The 22,352-nt window shown below is 40.9% G+C and overlaps 1 protein-coding gene across 2 annotated transcripts in view; it reads left to right on the top strand.

Annotated features, from left to right (window-relative positions):
* Positions 1-1,174: 1,174 nt before the first annotated feature.
* dip2ba (disco-interacting protein 2 homolog Ba) overlaps positions 1,175-22,352 on the top strand; it is a 44,197-nt gene continuing 23,019 nt past the window's right edge. For both annotated transcript variants that reach the window (XM_046055989.1, XM_046055988.1), the window contains exon 1: positions 1,175-1,436. In XM_046055989.1, coding sequence (XP_045911945.1) covers positions 1,352-1,436 — 85 coding nt within the window. In that variant the 5' untranslated portion in view covers positions 1,175-1,351. The remainder of the gene's footprint in view (positions 1,437-22,352) is intronic.

Raw genomic sequence — 22,352 nt, 5'->3', positions numbered from 1 at the left:
ATCAAACATTTAACTTGTCATCAGTAAAATCCTTGCTACAGCCCTGCTTTCTAGATGTTTTTGTAGTGCACTCAAGTAGTTTTGGAAAGACAAAAAGTGACCCAGTTGCCTACAGTTATGCTGTTAGGTTAAGTTTGCTTTGAAGCTTGTTTTCCTTGTAAGACAACGTCCATGTTTCTTATAAGGAAAACATAATTGTAACTTTTTGTAAGCAGCCCTTTATTGCGGAGAAAGTGGTTGGAAGGATATTTATTTCTATAATGGTTACAGTCAAGATGCCACACTGCCTTTTGATGGTGACCATAAGTAACTTACTTAGAGTTGTGTTCTGATCGTGTACTGGAGCAGTTTTCAGTATCTTACAGGAATAAGATGGTTGGTATAACTGGTATAATTTTAAAATAAGGTACGTTAAATTCAAAGAACTGTATTTATCCGTTTGGAACTTCATTCGTGCAGAGCACAGTACAGCATACCACACACACACACATTACATATAAGTAATTAAGGGTTGTAAGTAAATAAGTTAATAAGTAAAGCTCGAAAAGCACAATAAATACATGACCTTGACCTGCTATGGGACCCTGAGCCAAAAATAAGCTGCCAACAGTTTGTGCATCCTACATATGGCTCAAGTACCCATCAGTTGCTGTTTACATGACAGATTTGGACGTCCTTTGGACAAAAAAAGACATTTTAAGATGTTATCGTGACTACCATAGACTTGCAATGGCTATTCCTTTCTATTTTCTAATATTATATAGTTCAATTAATCAAGGAAATAATCGTCAGATTAATCGATAATAACATAATTATAATAATCTACAGTGCCCATGCCCATGTTATATATGAATGATTTTGAAAAAATATCTAATTGTGATTGTATAGTTGTATAGGTGAAACATCCTTACACACGCTGGTGTCACGGCAAATAATAAACTTTTTTACCCCTGGCCTGACCCCTGTCAGGTCAGGGTCCACTGGAAGTCCAACATGTTTAGCTGGAAAATGACAAATGCACGGCATGTGCTCTGGTTCTAAGTGAGGTGTGTGTGTGTGCTTTTGTCAGTGAGACACCAGAGGGAGCAGCAGTAGTGTCAGTGTGCTTTTTAGCCTGGGATGCGGCGAAACGTACAGGCGAGGTAAAGGCAGTCACGTGACCGCTCGTTGCCGTTGGTGAGTTCCCCCCAATATGGCGGAGGGGCCAGCCGTGCGGATGGACCGTCTCTCCCACTCTGATGCTTGTTTTGTGTCTTGAGGGAGGGCGTTTTATTTTACATTTTTTTGACATTCCCTCGCCACCGCCTGGTTTCTTCTCAGATAGACTGCACTCGTGTTTCTCGGCGGAGTCATGGCAGACCGCGGCGTGGATTTGTCCGCCCTGCCAAAAGAGGTTAGAGACCAATTGGCGGAGTTGGATCTGGAGCTGTCTGAAGGTAAAGGAGGGGAGGGGGCTGATGGAAGAGAGAGAGGGGGGATGCTATAGCAGATTTTCAAGCTAGCTGTGTGTCTCATCTGTCTGGGCCAACTAGCATCGATTAAACTGGTAGTTTCCCTCCTCCGGTTTTGCTTTACGTTTCTAACACATTGTATGAGGGCACACGTCAGGGGTGCGGGTGCTCAGGCTGTGCCACCTTAGTTAGCTTACTTTGTGCTAATACAGGATGTGGGCACACGAGCTAGCAGTGCATGACAAGCGGGAGGGGGGGGGGGGGGGGAAAGACTCAAATATCATCCATTTCCTCGTGTCTCCTTCATCTCAAATCTTATAGTAGCTCATTTATGCAAAATGTCGACTTTACAGATGTCTTTTGATGTGTGAATAAATGTCAAAGCCATAGCTGTGTGTGTGTGTGTGTGTGTGTGTGTGTGTGTGTGTGTGTAACTTGTCCGACACACAGGATGGCCAGAGGCAAGGTCTGGCTGTCAGGGCTTGACCCCTTCTCCAGTCATCTTTAGTTATAACGTTAATATGGTATGAATTTAAATTCATCTGTGGCCACATGGCTTACAGTTTCACATCATAAAGCCTTTCACTTGGCATCTGTTTTTAGGCTGTAGCTTTAAAATGTTTTATTGCAGTAATACTGAGTCACTGTGACTAGCGTTGAGGTGTAATGACGAGGCCTACAGTCATCATCTGCTCTGGTGTCATATGAAGATAGTCTGACAGTCTGTTATGGATGACTTGTCAGTTAATTACCAAATGTAGTGGATGACCTCAGTGGCGTTGGTGATCAACAAGATGTGTGCTGTGCATGAGCCTTGTGCACCTGTGTAAACCTGCCATTACTGGAATTATAGGTTTACCTGTGCTGCTCATTGTGAGGTTGCACCACCCTCAATCTTGTGGTCGACAAATTGTGTGAGATTTGAGTCAGACGCATGCGTCCATGTGCATTTTCCTTGGTGGGTGCGTCTGTTTATTGTGGTTTACAAATATCTCAACCATTCATTCATCTAAAGCATGGTGTGAATCAACCCATCCCCCAGGGCAGCTGTTAGCCCCTGCTCTACACCCATTGACACACACTGTCACATCCTAGACAGTATCTCCCTTCCCCTGCTTCATGGCACCCAGGCTACGTTCTTCCAGCTGAGGTGACCGAATCCACCTGTCCTGCGCAGTAACCTCTCAGTATCTACTTATATCCATTCTGATTGAAATCTGCTTATTCTAGGGGTGTGATATGTTTTTTAAACTGATAACCAGTATTTGAAATGTTCCCACTCATGTTTCGCTGACACCAGTATTTATATGCATTTTTGCGAGACTCCTAATACAAATGCAGGTTAACCTTTTTTTCCTGTGTCTGTAGTAAGGCCATTAAAAGGATCATGGGACTGTAAAAGACTTTGACAGTTTGATTAATTTGCATTTGACAGTTATGTTACGTGACATACTCCTATAAAAAATTCAAATGCATATTTACAAGCTAATAGGACTAACTGTTATAACAGCATCAGAATGGAGCTGTCTTTTACAGCTTATATCAGCCAATATTGAAAGTAAGCTGTTATATTAGTGTATCTGCAGGTTTTTAAGAGCGGACTGCCCTCTAATGTGTTTTTCAGGTGTAGATCAGCCAGTATTTATTGTGTTTGACATGATAAAGAGTTACGCTGGTGGTTTTGGATAAATGAGCCTGTTAATTACAAAGGGCTTACACTTTATATTACAGGCTGACCATTTACCATTGTTATAGCATGGGTCATATTAGGGGGGGATGATATGATGATTTTATTCTTAATGTGAGTGTGTGTGTATAGGAATATTTTTTATATATTTTATATTTATGTTTTTTATATATATATATATATATATATATAGCTGTAGATGATAGAAATGTGTCTGCTGTGATTTTACCAGATTGTTTGTCATAAATCAATGATCAGGACTGTTTTATGGCAATATTTGATTTTTTGTTTTGCATCATTGTAATGATTAAGTACTTTGATATGCCAGGTATTAGCCAGAAAAATTAATTTATCTCTCATTATTTTATACATTAATAATGTGTGTATTACATCACAATCTAAATATTGTATGCATGTTCCCTATGTCCCACCCTTTTTGTATTTTCATCGCATATTTTAGGTTCCAGTCAGTCGTGTACTTGAAATAATCTTGCCCAGTATCAAAACTTGCTTGTGGTGATGCATAACAGTTAAAAAAAAGTCTGCTTTAGTTTTGGTCAGTTAACACCTGGTTAACGCGGGTGTGAACAGGAACTCCTTCTAAAGACTCGTGCTTGTTGTTATTGCATCCAACTGCTTGTGAAAAACATGCAAGACTAAATAGTTTGCAGTAGTTTTAGGTTCATGTGTGTATTTGAACCAGCTAGCCCCCTTGGTGACTGGATGCGAGAGGCATGTCATCACCTTATAGGCTACGTTTCCTCAGTCCAAAACGAGCCCTCCTCTGGACCAAGTGGAAATGCCTGTTCCTGCGTTGCTCGGATAAGAACACAGGCCTGCCAAATGGCCTCTTAAAAAACAACCCAGTTCTGCTAGCCCCCTGTGACCATGGGGACACAATGAGGACCATTCAGCTGGTGTGAGCCGCCGTGGCCAGGAGCTCTGCAGCCATTTAGGCCATTCAGCTGAACCCAGCCTTTGTGTGCACGTTGGAATGAGCTGCCTCCATAGGAAGAGAAGGGAGGGGCTGGTGACTGGTCATACTTGAGAAGATGACGTGTATTGTGTATTACCCCTCTCACCCTCTCAGCTGGGCCATAGGTAAAAGGTCATGTCTGGTTCTTCCCTGTAACAAGCCTACCTGGTTGACAGCCCCCCCGGTCAACTGTCAAGCATGTTACATAGAAGTCTAATGTTGCTGGCTCAAGGAAAATTCCTCACCAATTAGTTTTTTGGTCTGTGAGTTAGTAGCTAGATTTCCTGGCCAAGGGGCCATTTTGAAATTAAAATACAAAATTGAATTTCCTCCCAGTCTGATTTTAAGTTTTTAAACTCGGGTTTCTTGTGCGTGCAGTGCACAAGCTTGTGCCTGTGTTCATGTGGAGATACAGTCTTAGTCTCTGTTTGCATCTATGATCAGTATGGGTAGACAGGGGAGTCCCGATTACTGCCAGTTGCTTCCTTTCTAGGCCAATCATCCAGTTAGCCAGCCAGCCAGCCAGCATTCAGATGCAGCAGAAGCAGGCTTGGCTCGTTGTTGTATTAACAGAAAAGGCCCTCAGCAGAGGATGACAGCATTGATATGGACCTAGTCTCTATCAGCTATCCTTCCTCCTGACCCCAACCATCAGTGACAGCGTGTAGGGCAAAGCCTGATGAGGAGGTCTGTGAAAACATACCTCTTCTCTCTCTGTGTTTTTTATGAATAGTATACACAGCAAACTTGTTTATGTAAATAGGCAGTCCAAGTACTTATTTTGAGAGAGATTACAGACATGTGATGGACACTTCCTCAAACTCAAGCTCATGAGTTCTTGTTTTTAAGGTGGAGGTCTGTGCCGGCACAGAAAGAGGAATAAGGGCCTCTCACACGATTGTAAAGCTAAAATCTCGACCCAAATTCAAATCACTTCACAGCTTTTGGCTCTTGCAGGCCTGATGCAACAAGCTTTTTTTAACAGCTCTACCAAATGTTAGAGCCACTTGTCCTGGAAATAGGAGTGGGCAATATGTTCTGATATTGTTATAATTATCACAGCATTATCTCTTCAATATGTTAACAATATTTAAATTTGTCTTTTTTTTTGTTGAGATTATTAATGTTGGCATTCTGTGACTTTGTTGGACAACTGACAGTCTAGAGAGACAGGAAACAACGGGGGGCGATGATGACATGCAACACATGTCAAAGCGAACCTGAACATCGCAGTGACAGACCGCTCGACTAAGTCCCATGATGCCATTTACAGAGGTGGTCAAAATGACATGAATGTTTATCCTATTGAGTCAAATGGTTTTAAAGTGTTTTCCTATAACACAACGCTAGAATTAAAAAAACTGTATGTACTAGAAGCTTCACATTGGATACAGCACCAACTGTGAACTATAATACCTCATCATGAGGGTTTGTAGTAATATGATTATAAAGATGGATGATGCTCAATAACATTGATTTATTGCCCAGTCCTATTTCTCACTGCATTTGAACAAGCTTTGAACAGTCTAAAGAGTTTTCAAGTTATATATCTCTTTTTACATATTTGGGTAGTATTATAGGTCCTTTAGCTCCCGATAGGTCAGAATCCAAAAGCACAAATTATCTCCCTTGTATCTTCAGAGCCAGTGCCTTAGGTCCAAGCAGATGGTTGGGCACTCTTGGCAAAGGTCTTTTTTTGTGTGTTTGTGGTGTATACAGTGTGTTTGCACATGCAAATGTGTGTGTGCATGTGTCATAATACTGTTATGCTGTGAATAGTTAATGATGGCTGCAGTCTCTTTCCTCCTCCAGACCTGTTGTAAGCTGAATTATTCACATGCTCTCATTAAATACTAGGACACCCTCATAGAGTGGTGTGGATGTAGGTGTGTGTGTTTGGTTAGCGAGCGTGACTTCTTTATGGTCCCCAGGTAGAAGTTGAGGCATGCATAGTATTAAAAAAACAAAAAGCCAACCTGACTCCTCTGAATCAGTGCCAGGAGATATACTGACATCCCACTCACCAGCCCTCCAGACCTGAACATCTCTGGTGTGTGAAACTCACTTTGTGCAGTGAAAGATGCTTAACTTGTTGAACAGGCTGACATGTGATGTCAGGTAGGGCCGGGCAGTATGACAGAAATCAACAAACTGAACTACTTTTTTAAATACCAATTACATTACGGTATCCACCAGCCAAATGGCTTGTGTATGTTTAAGTTGTACCAGCCACTCAACATATTACCATCATATTTTTGGCCATTTTCATATTTTACTAGCATTTGGCGGGTGGCTGGTGCTAATTTTGCACCCTGATGGTAAAGACAGTATTGCATTTAAAACATTCAGATTTGATGCAGTTAACTGTCTTCCACTGTTACGTATTTCAGTATAAAAATAAAACCTTAATTAGTTTCCTTTTTTTTATTTTTTTTTTATTAAAATTTACTTGGAATCAATAATAAAGGCAACATAACCTCGTTAAATAATAACACAATAATCAAATAACGAAAAACAGCTGTATGGCCATGTTAAATTATTTCCCAGCCTCAGTGTCAGGACACATGTATTACTGTGGAAGTCGGAGATGCCGCATGGAAGCTATGAAATTGTGGAACAGTGTGTGTTAAATCACCCGAGCAAGGAAGCATCTACTCTTCTGAGGTTCCTTCGAGCAGGACTCTCTGTCACTTAAGATAGTACTGTTCTGTGTCTGACCTTGTGCTCTAACCTTCCTGTGGTAGTAAGCAGCTTAATAGAGAATTTCCCCACAGTCATTGATAAAAAGTTAACACTAAATTAAACATTCACCCATTCATGTGATATGTATCTCACAGTTTGCAGAAATACAATTTAGTCAAGCCTCCTCGCTGCTTGCTGTAAAACCGTGAGTCACTGCAATTAGGTGTGTTCTCTTCTCCAGGGCACATCCATCCACCACAAAGTGAGATAACCTGTTTGAGGCTCCTGTCACACTGGACTGTTTACCGAGTCGAGAGGTGTGACGCCACCTGTGACTCATCATGAGGGGAAAACAGGAATGATTTTGTGATTTCAGACCCTTTCTCTCTGTCTGCACAACACCCACCTTCATTCATCACTTTACCAACCTGTAATCTCAACTGGGCTCACAGCGACAGTGAAGCACCTCTCTGACGTTGTGTTGCGCAATCTTCCCACTCACTGCTTTTGTGGCTTGCAGTCATTTAGTCAGGCCCAGGAACGTACAATGCTGACCGTCGTACCCTCTGATTTATACCATTTTGGTGTTGTCAGACTGTGGGAGCTGATGCAGAGCCCCTCCAGTGTATCGCTAGTCTATATCCACTGACCGTTTGGGCCATGTGACTGTGCTAATGCCGAAGAATGCTCTTGTGAATATAAATAGACCTGGCTGGCAAGACAAATTCACTTTCATGCCTGAGGAGGAGAAAACAAGCATCTCTTTGACACAAATGCTCCGCCATTATTGCAGTGGAGGCCACCCTCTCAAAGTCCCATGGAGTCAGCCGTAATTGTGTGTATTTCTTTCTCGCTTAAGTTAATGTTCCTGGCTAGTAGACAGCAGCCAGTCGCAAACACTTCCACACCCAACCAACTGGCTGGTTGGCTGCTAGATGTGGGTCACTGTTGCGCCCATGGGTTGTGTGTGAAATGCCGCGGCCTGTTGAGAGCTGCCCTTCTCAGGCCAATCGGCTTGCTCTCTGACCCATGGAGAAAGTTGCTATAGGTATGCTAATTGTTAAAGCATCAAACCACTGGGTTTATATGTTTTTAACATGTTACCTACAAATTGCTAATATCTAACGTTTTTACTGGCGAAGTGATGCTGAGTTTTTAGGGGAGATTTCCTACTCTGCAGGCCTTCAATTCATGCCAATATGCCACGAAAATCAACACAGGTACTGAATACTAGTGAACTAAATCATATTGTTATTGTGTGGTGGAAGCAGGGAGTGTTTACAACCTTACCACGTCACTTTTGAAGATCTGAACAGCAGCCATTGTGACGCAAGAAACTTCCAATTTCACATTGCACTTTTCACTTTGTTCATGTTTACTTAATTAGCTGGTCCAGCTGGCTTTTCGATAACATAGCCTGTGGCACCTGACTTGTAAACATCAAGTGTCAAGGCTTCCTTGAACACTTGAAGGAATAGTTTTAAAATCAGTCACATTGGGTAAAATTACATAGAAAGATTACATTTGCATAGAGCAAGTCAAAGTGTTTGACATACAAACAGCCTGACAGCAGCACAAAATGGGAACGACAGAAAACATTAGCTTTAGGCACATTTTCACTTATTCACTTGCATTGACACATACCTTGCACTGCGCCTTGATTGCTGAATAAACGGCAAACAAGCATCCATGGCAGACAAGTTCATTCACTAATGCCATTTTGCAGGTTAGATGGCTAGTTAGCTGTCAACACTAGCAGTTTGAATAGTTAAAAAAATGTCAACATTGTTTGTTTTCCATATAGATTGTTGGTCAGTTTTCCTTTCAGTAATCAATTAATATTAACATTGAATGTCCAAATGACTTCTGATTGCAAAAAGGATAACTTTTCTAACAATAACTCTTGAAAATAACCAGAGGGCTGACCATAAACCTGCTATGAGTTGTAAATCAGCCGCAGCTGACCACTACAGACTTTTGAAGAGGGTGTGGAGAACATGGGGTATTTTCTCAGCAACTGGTCAGTTTCTATATATGAAAGCGCGGGCCCTGCGTCACAGGAAAGGCTGATGGGGAAATCAGAGCTCAGGGGTAAAGCAGTTCTGCTGCATATGTACAATGAAAGTTTCCAAAAGGTCAACTACTTTCTCTGTCAGTCACTCATAATGTCGGTATTAATTTATTTTTATTTGGACCCGTGCTTTGCACTTCAATAGTTCCCTTCCTAATTCTTGTGTGGAGCCAAAGGGTTATCGAAAATACCCAGTGAGTAGAAGTCCTCAGGAAACCCCCTCAACAAGCTGATGTGTATCTCCCTTCTTGGCCCCTCAGAACACATTGTGCTACAGCTTGGCTTGTAGTCATGGACCCCTTTAATTCAACTCCCCAGAGAAAGGGGTTGGACAAAGCTCATGAAAACACATCGAATGGGTGGGGCTTCGACTTCTTAATCATTAACTGTCAATAGCCTCTAGGCTGGTGCATGTCCACATATTGTGTATTCATTGCCTTTAACGGAAGCATTAGGTTCATATTTTGACACATTGGTTGATCACAGCTACATTTCTGGCCAGGCTTCGTCATTTCCTGGAGATGAGCTAAAAATGGGTTGGGCTGTTAAGCTTGATCTGTGTTGTTACGAGTACTGGGCTAGATTTCTGCAACCATTGAACAGACCATTGCGAGTAGTGTAAGTACATGAACACAGTTCATAGTTTCTCACACTGCTATATCAGTAGGAGGCCCTTGTTGTACAGTAGGCTTGTGTCGTGCTACATGCTCCCACAGATGACACACCGATGACTGGATGTCTGGATGTTGTCTAAATCAGTTGGCAGTGATTGTTGTGAAACAGCCACTAGAGATTATCCAACTAAACTTTCTCTTGAGACCGTGTGCACACTTGTTGGCATATAAACACACCCACAATTAACTTGGCAATCATTCATCAGCAATTATTCATCAGCGCTTTTGAAAAGCGGTATTTTAACAATTCACACTGACTTATCAAACAGATGTTTCAGTGCACCCTCTTTCATTTTCTGAATGATCTGTTTGTGGTGGCTAAACTCTGGCAGTGTGATATTCAAATGTACCTGCATTTGTTAAGTTATTGTGTCTTTACGTTGTTTTCAGGAACAGTTCAAATTGCTGCACTGTCCAGTCTCTCACCTTTCCTTCAGTTACTCCACTTTCATCTAATCCCCTACCTGCCTGTGTTGTAGTGAGTAGCTTGTTGCTAACATCCCCTCGCTACCACCCCCCTGTGACCTTGCACCTTTGGTTCCACATGAAGTGACATGTGTTCGCTGACACAGCGATTTGTGTGTTGAGCTTGACAGGCATTTATAAAGCCTTTATTTTACCACAGTGTATTTTTCTTTTATGCTTTCCTCTAGTGTTGCGTCTTGTTGAGCGTCCCCACAGATTCAGAGCCATCATTTTCAGAGCAGCGATAGATTCCCATCCTGATGACGGGGTGTATAATGACTGTGAGCAGTGGGTGGTGGACTGGAACGCAGGCAAAAAGGCCTGTGTGGTTTCATTGTCAGCTGTAGACTCAACACCCCGCGTGTGAGTGCTTCTCAAAGGCCACTCAAGGCTTGTTATGAGCTTATAATATTGATTTAATGAGTCGACTGCCTGGTTAACATTCATCTTTCTGTTTAATGTTCTCTTTTAACCAATCATCTATGAGCAATTAAGCAGAGTCAGGGAGCATCACTTGTACATGTGTCATCTAGAGATGGAGAGGATATTGCTAATAGCGAAGCTCTTAAGGCACGTGTTTGGCGACATATGTGTGTATTTAAGCTAGTTCAGTTGATGTGAAGGTCAGGTCTGGTCGACACTTCTGATCCCTGTATCTCTTAACTACAACACCGCCACGGTGAAATCCGACACTTCTCGCTCCCTTCCACTCTGGTTACCCAGCAATGCCAAAACAAAGCTCTCTCATTCAGTAAACAAGCCAGGATGCCGCCTCTGTTGAAATTATATCTACTTGGTTTTGTCCCTGTCTTTACAATGTGCTGAATTAAGTCAGAGTCTAATGACCTACCTTCATAGTTTAAATAAATGAGCTGGAAGAGTAAGTGACAGACAAACTCACACAGGCAGACGTAAAAAAAAAAAAGGCATGTGTTACTAATGTGACAGTGCCAGCATGATCAATACCAGGGGCAGGTTTCACAAAGATGTATTTCACTGTAGTGTTAGACAAATCTTAATATTGCTCTTTGATTAGTTTATTGCTAGTTGGACAGTTTAACGAAAATAAAGACTGACTTATTTTAAACCTTAAAAGCTAGCCGCTCTACCACAAGGCTAACCCTGAATCAAGAGCCATGTTTCTAAGTTAATACTCACTGACACCTGCTGACCAATGGCACTTAAAAGAGTAAACGATGGTTAGGAATCTGTGGTTTGCTAACAATGTTGTGGAGCGAGCAATGGGAAGGGAAAGTGGTTTGTTTGCCCAAGGAGACTATGCTGAGCCTGACTGATGAATTAGCTGAAGTACTAAGCTTTGTCACATTAAGAAGCCACATTATCTCAGCTCTGCTACATGTCTGCACTGCATTGAGATTTTATGCTAGTGGACATTCCTGTGTATTGTTCTATGGTATTAAATGTTTCACTTAAAGGTTCAGTATGAGGGTTGCGAATTCCAACCAACGACTCCGTCACCGCTCACTCCTCCCTTTCCAAGTGTGTAGGAGAAGCTACGGTGGCTGTCACACTCTTTCGGCTCTTGTGCTAAATAATACGTGTGGTCCTCCATTTCTCTTACTTAATAAACCAGACGACTACTACTATTACTTCTTCTTCTTCGTATGTATTCAAGTAGTGACGCTTGTCCTTTCGGGCTATTGGAGAAACATGGCGGTGCAACATGATGACGTCCATGTATGTAGATAAAAATGGCTCATTCTAAGGTAATAAAAACATAACGGTTGATTATGTAAGGTCTTTATACATCATTGAAAACATAGTTATGGAAATTATATTGCAAATGCCCTTTTAACTGTTGAAGTCTTCCAGATGGCTACTAGAGTAAAGGGAGCTGAGCTACTTAAAGCATGATGCGGTTGCTTGGTCAGCCATGTTTTTTATTTTGGAAAAGAAAAAAAAAGAAAAAGTACCCATAATTCCAAGCAAATTAGTTCCACTGATGAAAGTCTAGACAGCTTTGTGCAATGGATTCATTTAGACATCTATCCAAAGTCTGGGTCTGTTAGTTACTCATCAAATTGGTGTGATAGCCCCAATTCAATAACATTTTAAAGCTATTATTGCGCTAATAGCTGTAGGTGACAGATAATCCAGTAAATTTGGGATGCACTGAATGTTCAGCCACTGAAATTAATCGGCTTAAAATAGCAAAAAAAGCACTTTTGGTGTTCAACCTAACAAGTCAAAAGACCGAATAAATTTTACTGACATGTCGGCAGTGTGGAAGCATTTAAAGTGTCTGAGAAAGATGCAAAAATCGCCGTTTGCAAACACTGTTCTGCTGAATTGTGTCTTAGCACATCCACTCCATCTGTGGCTGACTTCTTATGCCGCATTCAGACCAACCGCAAATTTTTGCCTCGCGTGAGTACATTCGCTGCAAGTGTTCACACACAACGCGAGAAGGCGATTTTAAGGCGATAACGTGAATAAACAACTCGCCTGTACTACAACTGTATGAATCCAAAGTAAACATTTTGCTGTGATTAAATAGCAATAAACTGATTAAACTGATGCCGAAATAACTACAACATGATGCAGATTTGTTAAACATATGAATTCATGCTTTGTCAGGTCTGCTTTGTGTCCATTTTCTCTCTTTACAAAGACAAGTGTTGCTGTATGAGAGTCCTACCTGAAGAGAGGCTATGAAGTCTTCGTGTTACGTGATACAAGAACCACATACAACATTATTTATCAAATTGGGTTGGACTTAATGAATTTCGCATGAGGATACACATGTGACAATGTCCAGTTTTCAAAATAAGGTGTCTATACAGTATGGAAATAAGATTAATTGGATTATATTCACACAAAGTATAAAACATATTACATGTGTACATTAAAAGTAAATGGACACACCCACCCAGTCTCTCCAAATCCTGTGGGAACCACTGAGTAAAAAGCACATTTGACTATTTAATTTATGCAATTGTAAAAAAAAAAAAAAAAAAAAGTGCCAAAAAATATGGGAAAATGTGAATGGACTTGTTTGCTATTTGGCAAATTTTTTCATTATATTCGGTTTCGGCTTCTGCCAAGAATTTTCATTTCGGTACATTCCTACAGTAAATGGAAAAGTTAGCTCGCTAATCTGATCAGATATCAATCTGGTATTCTGACCTCAGGAGGTCTCACTCTTCTGTGCACCTACGCCCATTGAAGTTACAATGTGCTTTAGGGCAGAAGAGTAAACTACATTAACCTCTACTGATTGCTAACAACAGCAACCCACTTGTGCCTGTCTGAGATCAGTTGTCTAAGTCAGTGAACCATCCACAGTTGTTCACCCGTCATCACTTTGATGAAGTGATGTGCTCTGATCTATAAAACAGCTTGTCACTACCAAGATTGTACAACATCCTTGTTATTGTCTTCAGGTAAACACTGACCCAAATCAAGATCAAGGTACAACATAGTTTATTTATCCTTATGCAACACAAGGTTGTATAACGAAATTAATATTTGTTCATACTACACACACAGATAACTTTACATAATGTTAAATGTATATTAAATTATGGTAACCTATAAAAAATTGTAAATAAAGATAAAACAATAGGCCATATACTAGGGCTGAATGATTAATTGTTTTCAGTTCGAAATAGCGATTTGAAAGAAAGCGATTAGCTAATCGTGAAGACAGCGATTAAAATGTAGGTTAATTTTACAGCACATCTGACCCTTTTTTTTTTACAGTCATGCAGTTACAAGTTACGGTTACGGTCCTGCTCACCCATCAGAGCGGGAACAGGGTGTGTACATTTTACAACAACAAACGAAACTAGAGGAAAACGTGTGGTATAATGGCGCCAGCCAAACCGACACAGGCAGCCGCTGTGCCGCGGTTTTGTCCGTCGTCAACTCACACTGAAGTGTTTCAGCAGCGGAGCGTTTAGCCTGCCCTGCGTTGTTGACATGTTGTTCATTGGTCATTTTGTGTGCGGATAACAGCTCTCAGTGAGCCCGTTCCGCTCTCTGCGGGATAACATTACATATCCACTTGGAGCATTTCAGAATAAGAGCGTTTGCCTGTCTGATTTTGCTGACTTGTTCAAATTTTGCTTATTTGTTCAGTTGTCCTTAAATTTTGTACTTCTACCATTGTTAAGTCGGCTAGGTAGTTAAAATGTTTCTTTTTTTCTGTTTTAACTATGTTTATTGTTGATGTACAATCGGGAGCCTGCAACGGGGGTTTTATTTTGAAAATCAACTGGATTTCCTATGCTGTTCTGTGTCTGACTTCCTGCCTGGTTCATCTGCTCTGTGCTGCTGGACGCGGCTTCCGTCAAAAATAGACTGGCACTGAATTTTGAACTTTAGCATAAATTCAATAAAAAAAATTGCAAATCGAATCAGAATTGCAATATCTGGCAGAAAAATCGCGGTTAGATTTTTTGGCAGCAACAAGGTGATAATATAGTTTTCATCTTCACATAAAAAGTGTAATGAATGCAAGAAAAAAGTAAAAGGAAACTGTGTCCATCTTGACTGTGTTTGCGCACCAAGCATCATTGATGTATAACCAAAGGAGAGTCCGCTTCCTCTCATCTTGTCGGAGTCTGTCGGCTCAGACAAAAACACAGCCTGCCCGGCAAGCCCTTTATTTTTTTGTTCTGCACGGTCCTGACTCGAACCAGTGACCTCAGGTACGAGAGTTAGGCGCTCTAGTGGGGCTGGACAATAAAACGATAACAATAATTATTGTGATATAATTTTTTTCAATAACAATATAACAAATGTTCAATTAATAGTCAATAAATATTTGATTCATTCACTTGAATCATATGTGAATTAGGACTTATTTTTTTTATTAAGATGTTTATTTTGTTGAGGAAAAAGGACTGAAAAAAGCTTTTTACTTAATTTTACTCATGCATATTTGTTGACAACGGTTTTATCATAATTGTTTTGAATGTTCTGCCTCAGATTTGTGAAGTGATCCACTGTTTGGCATCAAGTGTTTGTTCTGACCATAAAGAAAAGTTTAAACCACAATTAACCATGTGGTTTCTTCAACTCTCGCTCAGGAGCAAAAATCAGCCTTAAAGATTCTATACTTATCGCAATAATTAGCGATATCAAAAGTGCTCTATTCTCCAGTTGTCCTTTCTCAATAAGTCAAAAGTAGAAATGCGCTGTCAATGCTGTTAACTGTTCCTGGCTCAAAACCCCACTGTACTCACACAGCTGGCTCCAGAGTGCCGTCTCTGCCAGTATAAAATGCACAATGTAATAGAAGTAATGGAGGAAGTCTGTACTCAAACATAATGTGGATGCTCTAAAAGCTTGGAAGGAACATTTGTTTTATTTCTTTGTTAAAAATAACTTCAGGATGCTGACAGTCCAGTCTGATTTTCATCTTAGTAGGTCCAACACAATTGAGCTAAAGTGTTTTTATCCCATACAGGAAGGTCTGATTTGATGAAACAATTAGGTGTTTGAGTCAGGGAGAGTTGAATTGAAAGTTGGCCAGTAAGTTGGTTCATATGAATGTGTGTGTTTTTATGATGGTGAAGGTGCTTAGCTGAAGGGCTGTGTGATTTCCTCACAACTAACTAACACAGTGACTTTGTGTGTATGTACATGGTGAGTTGCTTCGCCTTTGTCTTTCTGTTCTTTTCTCTCTAGTTCCCTGTAAGCCCCACCTTCTTGCTTTCCTACTAGTGCCACTTGCATGGTTTCACTGTCAGTTTTCAATACTGCTCACACCTTTTGTTACATCCTCTGTGCTCCCTCACGCTGTCCGTATTTTGGCAAACACAGAAGTTACATACCGTTGTTTGAAAGCCTTGACACCACAGAATTTTTTTCACTTGAAATGATCTGTGCTAATCTGTTATTCTTACTATCATAATGTAGTGCATCATAGTAGTAATTCAAAACACAAAAGACATTCTTCGCATATCAGCATCTGTCATAGGATCTGTTAAGATAGAGGAAAAAACAAGATGTCTTGTTGATGTTCATGACGTATTGTACTAGGGCTGCAACTTGCATTCATCATTATCGATTAATGTGGGGATTATTTTACCGATTAGTTGTTTGATCTATAAAATGTCAGAAAGTTGTGAAAAATGCCCATCAGTGTTTATATAAGATCAAGATAGTCCACAAATGTCTTGTTTTGTCCACAGTATTCAGTTTGATATTTCACTTGATTTAAACACTTCAATACCTTTTTTACATTTAATGGAAAACTCAAAATGTCATGTGTCTTATTTTGTGTGTATATTTTCAGTATAATTCATCAATGGGAACGTTGAGACCAAGACTGAAATTTTAAATAGAGCATGAAATGTAGTGTCCCCATAGCATGAGTTTGTATTTATTGACCTGCTAAAGGGTCTGATGGAGCAGTGGATAAGGCGCACATGCCTTTGGTGTGAGACACCTGGGTTCGAATCCACTGTGAGACACCAATGTGTCCCAGAGCAAGTGCGTAAACCCTACGAAGGAGTATAAATGGGCCTTAAGTTAACCCCTAGTTGCTCCAGAGGTGTGTGACCTCTGACATATAGCAATTGTATGTCGCTTTGGATAAAAGCGTCAGCTAAATGAATAAAGACTAAATGAGTAAAGACTTGCTGGTTCTGCCCTCCAAGCAACCAAATACGAACCAAATCTCCTTTTCCCGATGGAGATTCTGTCAAGAGAAATTACACTCCCATTGATGAACTCCCACCTTTTTCTCAGCTGGCCAGCAGATTTCTTCAGCCATCCAGATAACACTTCACCCTCGCTGACTCCCAGAGGAATTGTAGCTCTGCTTTTGGAGTGGAAAACATTGGTCCTGGAGGCGGGAGGCATTTGTATAAATACTTGAGTCACTTTCCAGGCATGAATAAAATACCCCCTGAGTGCGAACTGATTGCTGTTGATATTTAATAGCTGTGATTCAGCTGCTGATACACTGAGAAAAAGTACGTGAAGATTTGCAGAGTTCTGCACAGTCCTGAGGGTGTGGCTGCCTATTCAGTTCAAGCTCTGATGCCTCATAATAAATTATGTTTAATTTATTTATTTTTTAAAGTTCGATGAGGCACATTACACCAATAAATGTTTCACAATTGCTAAATAGAAAAAAAGGATATGCTAAAATACCCAAAATATACCTTGTATTTTCTTATAGTACTGTGAGGATGACAATTGACCAAGCAAGGTTTAAAATGCAGATAATCTGATCAAACTATCTTTTGGTAAAACAGTGTATTCACAGTAGAGCTGCAAATAATGACTGTTTTCATTATTTTGGTATTTGAATGATTATTATCTTAGATAATAGATTGTTTGGTCTATAAATATAAAAAAATAGTGAAAAATGCCCACAGCAATTTCCTAAAGAGGTATTTAGTTGCTTGCTTGACTAAGGCCCCAACCACACAGGCAGACCTTTTGCTTTACTGTGTTTTAGTGCGGACAGGTGAAAACGGAGGACTTTAAAAACACTGACGCAGACTCTCACGTTTGGCTTCCTGATTGGGCCAAAAACACAATGCTACAGACACTGTTGATGTTTTGTTATTTTTATTTAAAAAATTTAAACTGTGTAAATAACACTTGTACTGTGCTTATTTACTTTGCAACGATTCCTAGTCTGTTTCCTCCGCCAAAATCGCTTTATACTCCCATGTTACTTTCACTAACAGTTTCACCTCGTTGTCGGTCCATGCAAATAAATCTCTGTTGTGGTTGTTCGTCTGTAATATTACTTTTTTTCTTTCACCAAATCTTCTGCTACTGCGGGGTAAACAATCTGCTTTCACCAAATGTGTTTTCAGTCGTTTTTTTAATATAGACGCAGATCAATTCTGATACACAGCTAAAATGCTGGTGTGGATGGAGATCGTTTTGGTTTAAAAACTTCGTAGTGTATTTTCTTGAATAATTACTATTAACTAGTTGCCATTTATTTTCCAGTCAGTTGACTAATCAATTAATAGAGTAATTGGTTAAACTCCATTTCACAGTATTAAAATGAAAAGTGAAAGAATAAATCATACATGTGAATGCCCATCCACAGTGTTGGAATTTAATATTTTATCTAATCTAACTGGTTCCATTTAGTTAGTTTCTAACATCTATAGGTGTTATTAAATGGCCTTGGTGTCAGATTAATTCATTTGCATTTCCTGCCGAGTGCTATTTAGCCATGTTCTCAGCACAGTCTGCCTATTGTTTTTGTGTTTCTGCTCAGAGTCTCTATAAATAAGATCCTGTGGGTGACGTTAGTTACTCTCGCAGGCCCTGTGTTTATGTGTGTATTTGCATGTAAATGTGCGTACTGTGGCATTTTGTGAGAGTATTTTTGTTTGTGCTCTGTGCATCTTCTCGCTGTCATCTGCTCACCGAGACCCTACAGGATTACAGCTTTCTTTAATTGGTATCTATATCTCATGAGATTGAGTTGTAAGAGTGTTGTTAGCGTCACATTTGTCACAGACAATAAACCACTAATAAACAAAGACATCTTTGTGCAGATTGAACCAGAATCGCTGGCTAGAAGCCCGATCATGAACTAGATAAGCTTACACTACATGGTTGGAGGCTAGCCTCAGTTCAGACATTTTTGTCATCTACCCTTTTAGCAAGTCCACCGAAATGTCCAGACGCAGCGACTTAATCTGTTAGGTTAGATGTAATCTCAGATTACAGATTAGGATAGAGCCAAAAATGCTGGTTGATTCTCACGTTTTATTTATCACTATCTGTGTAATCTAGGTAGTTGCTTTCTCACTGTGGTGTAGCTGTTTGAGAGTGTACAGTCATGTGTTTGCAAGTAACCTGACAAGTGACATGTAGGTGCCTGTGTGTGTGCAGAGAGGAACTGATACTGTTAGGCAAGTGGAAACTGTGGGTGGCAGAAACAATCATGTCACTTCCTACAAGAGCTGGATGCTAATCTGGCCACAGTAATTACAGAGCTCTGCCAGAGGGGGGGCTAAGTGTGTGTGTGTGTGTGTGTGTGTGTGTGTGTGTGTGTGTGTGTGTGCGCGCAAGGTAGGGGGGTTGCAGTGGTCTGTGCAATGTACGGATGTGTTTTGTGTTTGCAACCTCAACAGAAATGAAACAACCCATATTTAATGACATCAGTGCTGTTCACATCATCAACAGAGAAGTGAAAAACTGACTCACTGCCTGTTGTTCATTTGACATGAAAATGGTTAAAGCTTGTTCATGTGTGAGCTTAGTGTGGTTGTGGTAAACTGGTGGGGGCTGTGGGGCGTGCTTGGACACTAATCAGCTGACTCCCAAAGCCATTCAGTACCCCCAACCAGGGGAGCTGGACAAGGGGGGACTGAGGCCCCTTCCATACTACTCCCTTTTTGTTTAAAAACAGAGTTTTAAAACGAATATGGTCTCCAGCGTTTATGCTGCATATCAGAGGTGATCTCCGTCTACATTAAAACGACCGCGGCCATTCACGTACACTGGGCATGTGCGTGCCGGTGTAAACATGAGGTAGATTGTCTCTTTATTCTGTAGTTACAGAAGATTTGGCGAAAGAATAAAGTACTACAGACGAAGAACCACACCAGATATTTTTTTGTCATGGATCAATAACGAGCTGGGACGGTTTCTGAATGTAACACGGGAGTTAAAAGCGACTGTGTCGGCGGAAAACAGACTGGGAGTCGTCCCCGTTTTTTCAAATAATAAACGGGGTCTGCAGCATTTCCAAACTTCTCCGTTTTAGGTCTTTGTTTTCACCGTTTTAGTCTGTATGGGAGGCGCAAACGTTTTAAAACGAAAACGCATTAATGTGGCTGGGGTCTGAGTATAGGCGCCCCTCACGTGAGAAGGGCCCACAATGAAACTAGAATGGATAGCCGTGGATCCAGGATCCTCTCAGCTATCAGCTACAGCTACCTGTACTTAGGCAGTCCATAGAGATGCCCCTGCCCCTAACAACACATACAGAGTCTTGTACCACTGCACTGTAGTTTAATCTGATTGTGTGTCGCAGGTTGGTGGATGGACGTGTGTTAACCACAGTCCAGACTCTCCTGTCTGCTAGCATCACTATTTGCTCATTATTCTGTTTTAAAGAGGAAACATTAGCCCGGCAGTGACCTCTGCCCTTTAGTCAGACCCCTGGAAACTGTGCTTGCTCCTCTTAGGTTCTTCTGGAGTGTTTCCATAATCTGGTCCCCGCATTGCTGGCAGAAACATGTTCATTACTGCCATATTCATCTATAACCTCTCTTCTTTAAAAAACAACTAAAGGCACTTCCACACTCGCTTTTTCAAATTGCCTGTGGGTTTTTCATTTAAGAAAATGTGCTCTGGCCACAAAACAGATGGTAAACTTTGGCATTAAAAAAAGTGCTTCACTAAGCCTCTCAGGCAGAGAGGAACATTTTCCAAAATTAAAAACAGTTTTTCAAGCACCAACTTCCATCAGTTAAGATGAAAAAGCAATGACACTGTATAAAAGTTGGCAGCAGGTGTTGCTCTGATTTAAAGAATAGCTGGGGGAGCACACTGGTGGTGGTGTTGTTGGAGTTTTATGTAAATGCATACCAAAGTGCTGTTTGCTGATGGTGGCAGCAGGAATTAAACTGCTCGCTCAGATTATCAACACAAACCGAATAAATCCTTTCAAGTCCTCTACTAATTCCAATATTAATTTCACCCGTTGATGAATGACCTGGAGTATTTCATAAGGTTTTAGGTGCTTCTGGTTAGGATTTGTCCCAGTTCGTTTGTGTTTCATTGTGTATTCACCACCACACAGCGTGCTCTTATAACCATAACCTCAGCCTTTCCTTACTATATGCGTCTCTGACTGTGTGCCGTTCTCATACCACTGGTCATTACTCATCATTTATTCACCATTGATGTGGTATTAGTGTTCCTCTTTAGGTTTGTTTTGAGAAAGACAAATATTTAGTTCATTGTTAAGGGTGACCTGATAAACGTGTGTCAGCCTCAGTCAGTCAGTCAGATGATTCAACGTTTCAGCTGCTCGGACAAACCCACTTCTATCAAGACATTAATGTTTAGTACTCTTTTAGTACCATTTGCAGCATCTGGACAGCTTGTATTTTTCTTGTATTTCTTTCATGTAAGCCATACTTTGAATGTAGTGGATTATTGGACCTTTCCTCAAGAAGGAGGGTCTCTGTCTGTGATGGATGTAATGATTACTTCCCATAAAGATTTCAGTGTTATGATTTACTGACAGAAGCCGTCCGTGGGGCCATTACACTTCATCCTGGTGTCCATGAAGCCGCTAATATTATAGATCCACGTCTCTGGATACTAAACAGAGTGGGCTGAAGGTATCAGTTGACTTTATCCAACTCAAAACATTTGAAGAAGAAGTTTATTTCTTTCTTTTTTTTTTTTATGTCACCAATAAGCTCAAATCACAGCATGGCATGTCAATAGCCATACTTGTACAGTTTAACCAGAATATTGCAGGAGACTTCTTGCAAATCTGAGAAAGATAAATTTGATGGCTTCAACTGTCATGTTGCGCATGAACTGATTCATGGCACACAGACGAGCTGCACAAACACACATATCACCAATGTGCTGGATCAGACCCGGAAAAGCCTTGTGTGCCGATTAAAACTGAAGTGGTCACTAATGCCTGGATGCATGACTTCTGCTGTAAAATCCCTTTATGTTAGGACATGCTTTATCTGGCTGTAATCATTGGTGTGAATGGGAATGGTGTTTATGTGTGTGTTCATCCGCTCCCTGACCCTGCACTGTCAGCTGTGAGAGGATCAGCTGTAAATATGGCTTGTCCTGAGGTCACAGCAGCAGTTAGAGGGTCACAGTCATCTCGTCTTCAATGAGCTCTGAAACAGCCTCATTGGTCAGGCTGTTCACACAAGCAGCTTGATAAAGACAAACTTTAAAGGCCTGGATGACGATTGCTTACAGAAATTAGATGACCTTTGTCAATCAGTTTATGCATCTGAGAGCCATTTTTTTACAGACACACTTTGCCAAACAGACTGCCTCTACCAAAACTATGTTTATGCAGGTCCAGCATATGCCTGGACAACAAAACACACACGGCGTGGTGGTTTGACACACTGACACACATATCACAGAGGAGGGCTGTAATGCCACTCTGCTCCAAGCTCAGTCAGCATTCATTCCTCTGTGTACTGTAGCACCCCTTAACCTGCACCAGCTGTGTACACACACACACAGATACATTCACTTCCTGCACCTCAGGGGAGTTTTTGGCCATTGCGCTAGCTCTCCTGGCCAGTTGGCCCTCTCTGTTAAGTACGGTGTTCTCCCATCAGCACATTCCTCTTTCTCTAGACAGACACAGGGAGACGATTTTTGGCAGTGC

Source organism: Micropterus dolomieu, linkage group LG08 (assembly GCF_021292245.1).
Source record: "Micropterus dolomieu isolate WLL.071019.BEF.003 ecotype Adirondacks linkage group LG08, ASM2129224v1, whole genome shotgun sequence".
Lineage (NCBI taxonomy): Eukaryota > Metazoa > Chordata > Actinopteri > Centrarchiformes > Centrarchidae > Micropterus > Micropterus dolomieu.
The sequence above is the reverse complement of the archived record's forward strand: the minus strand, read 5'-3'. Positions and strand labels throughout refer to the sequence as shown.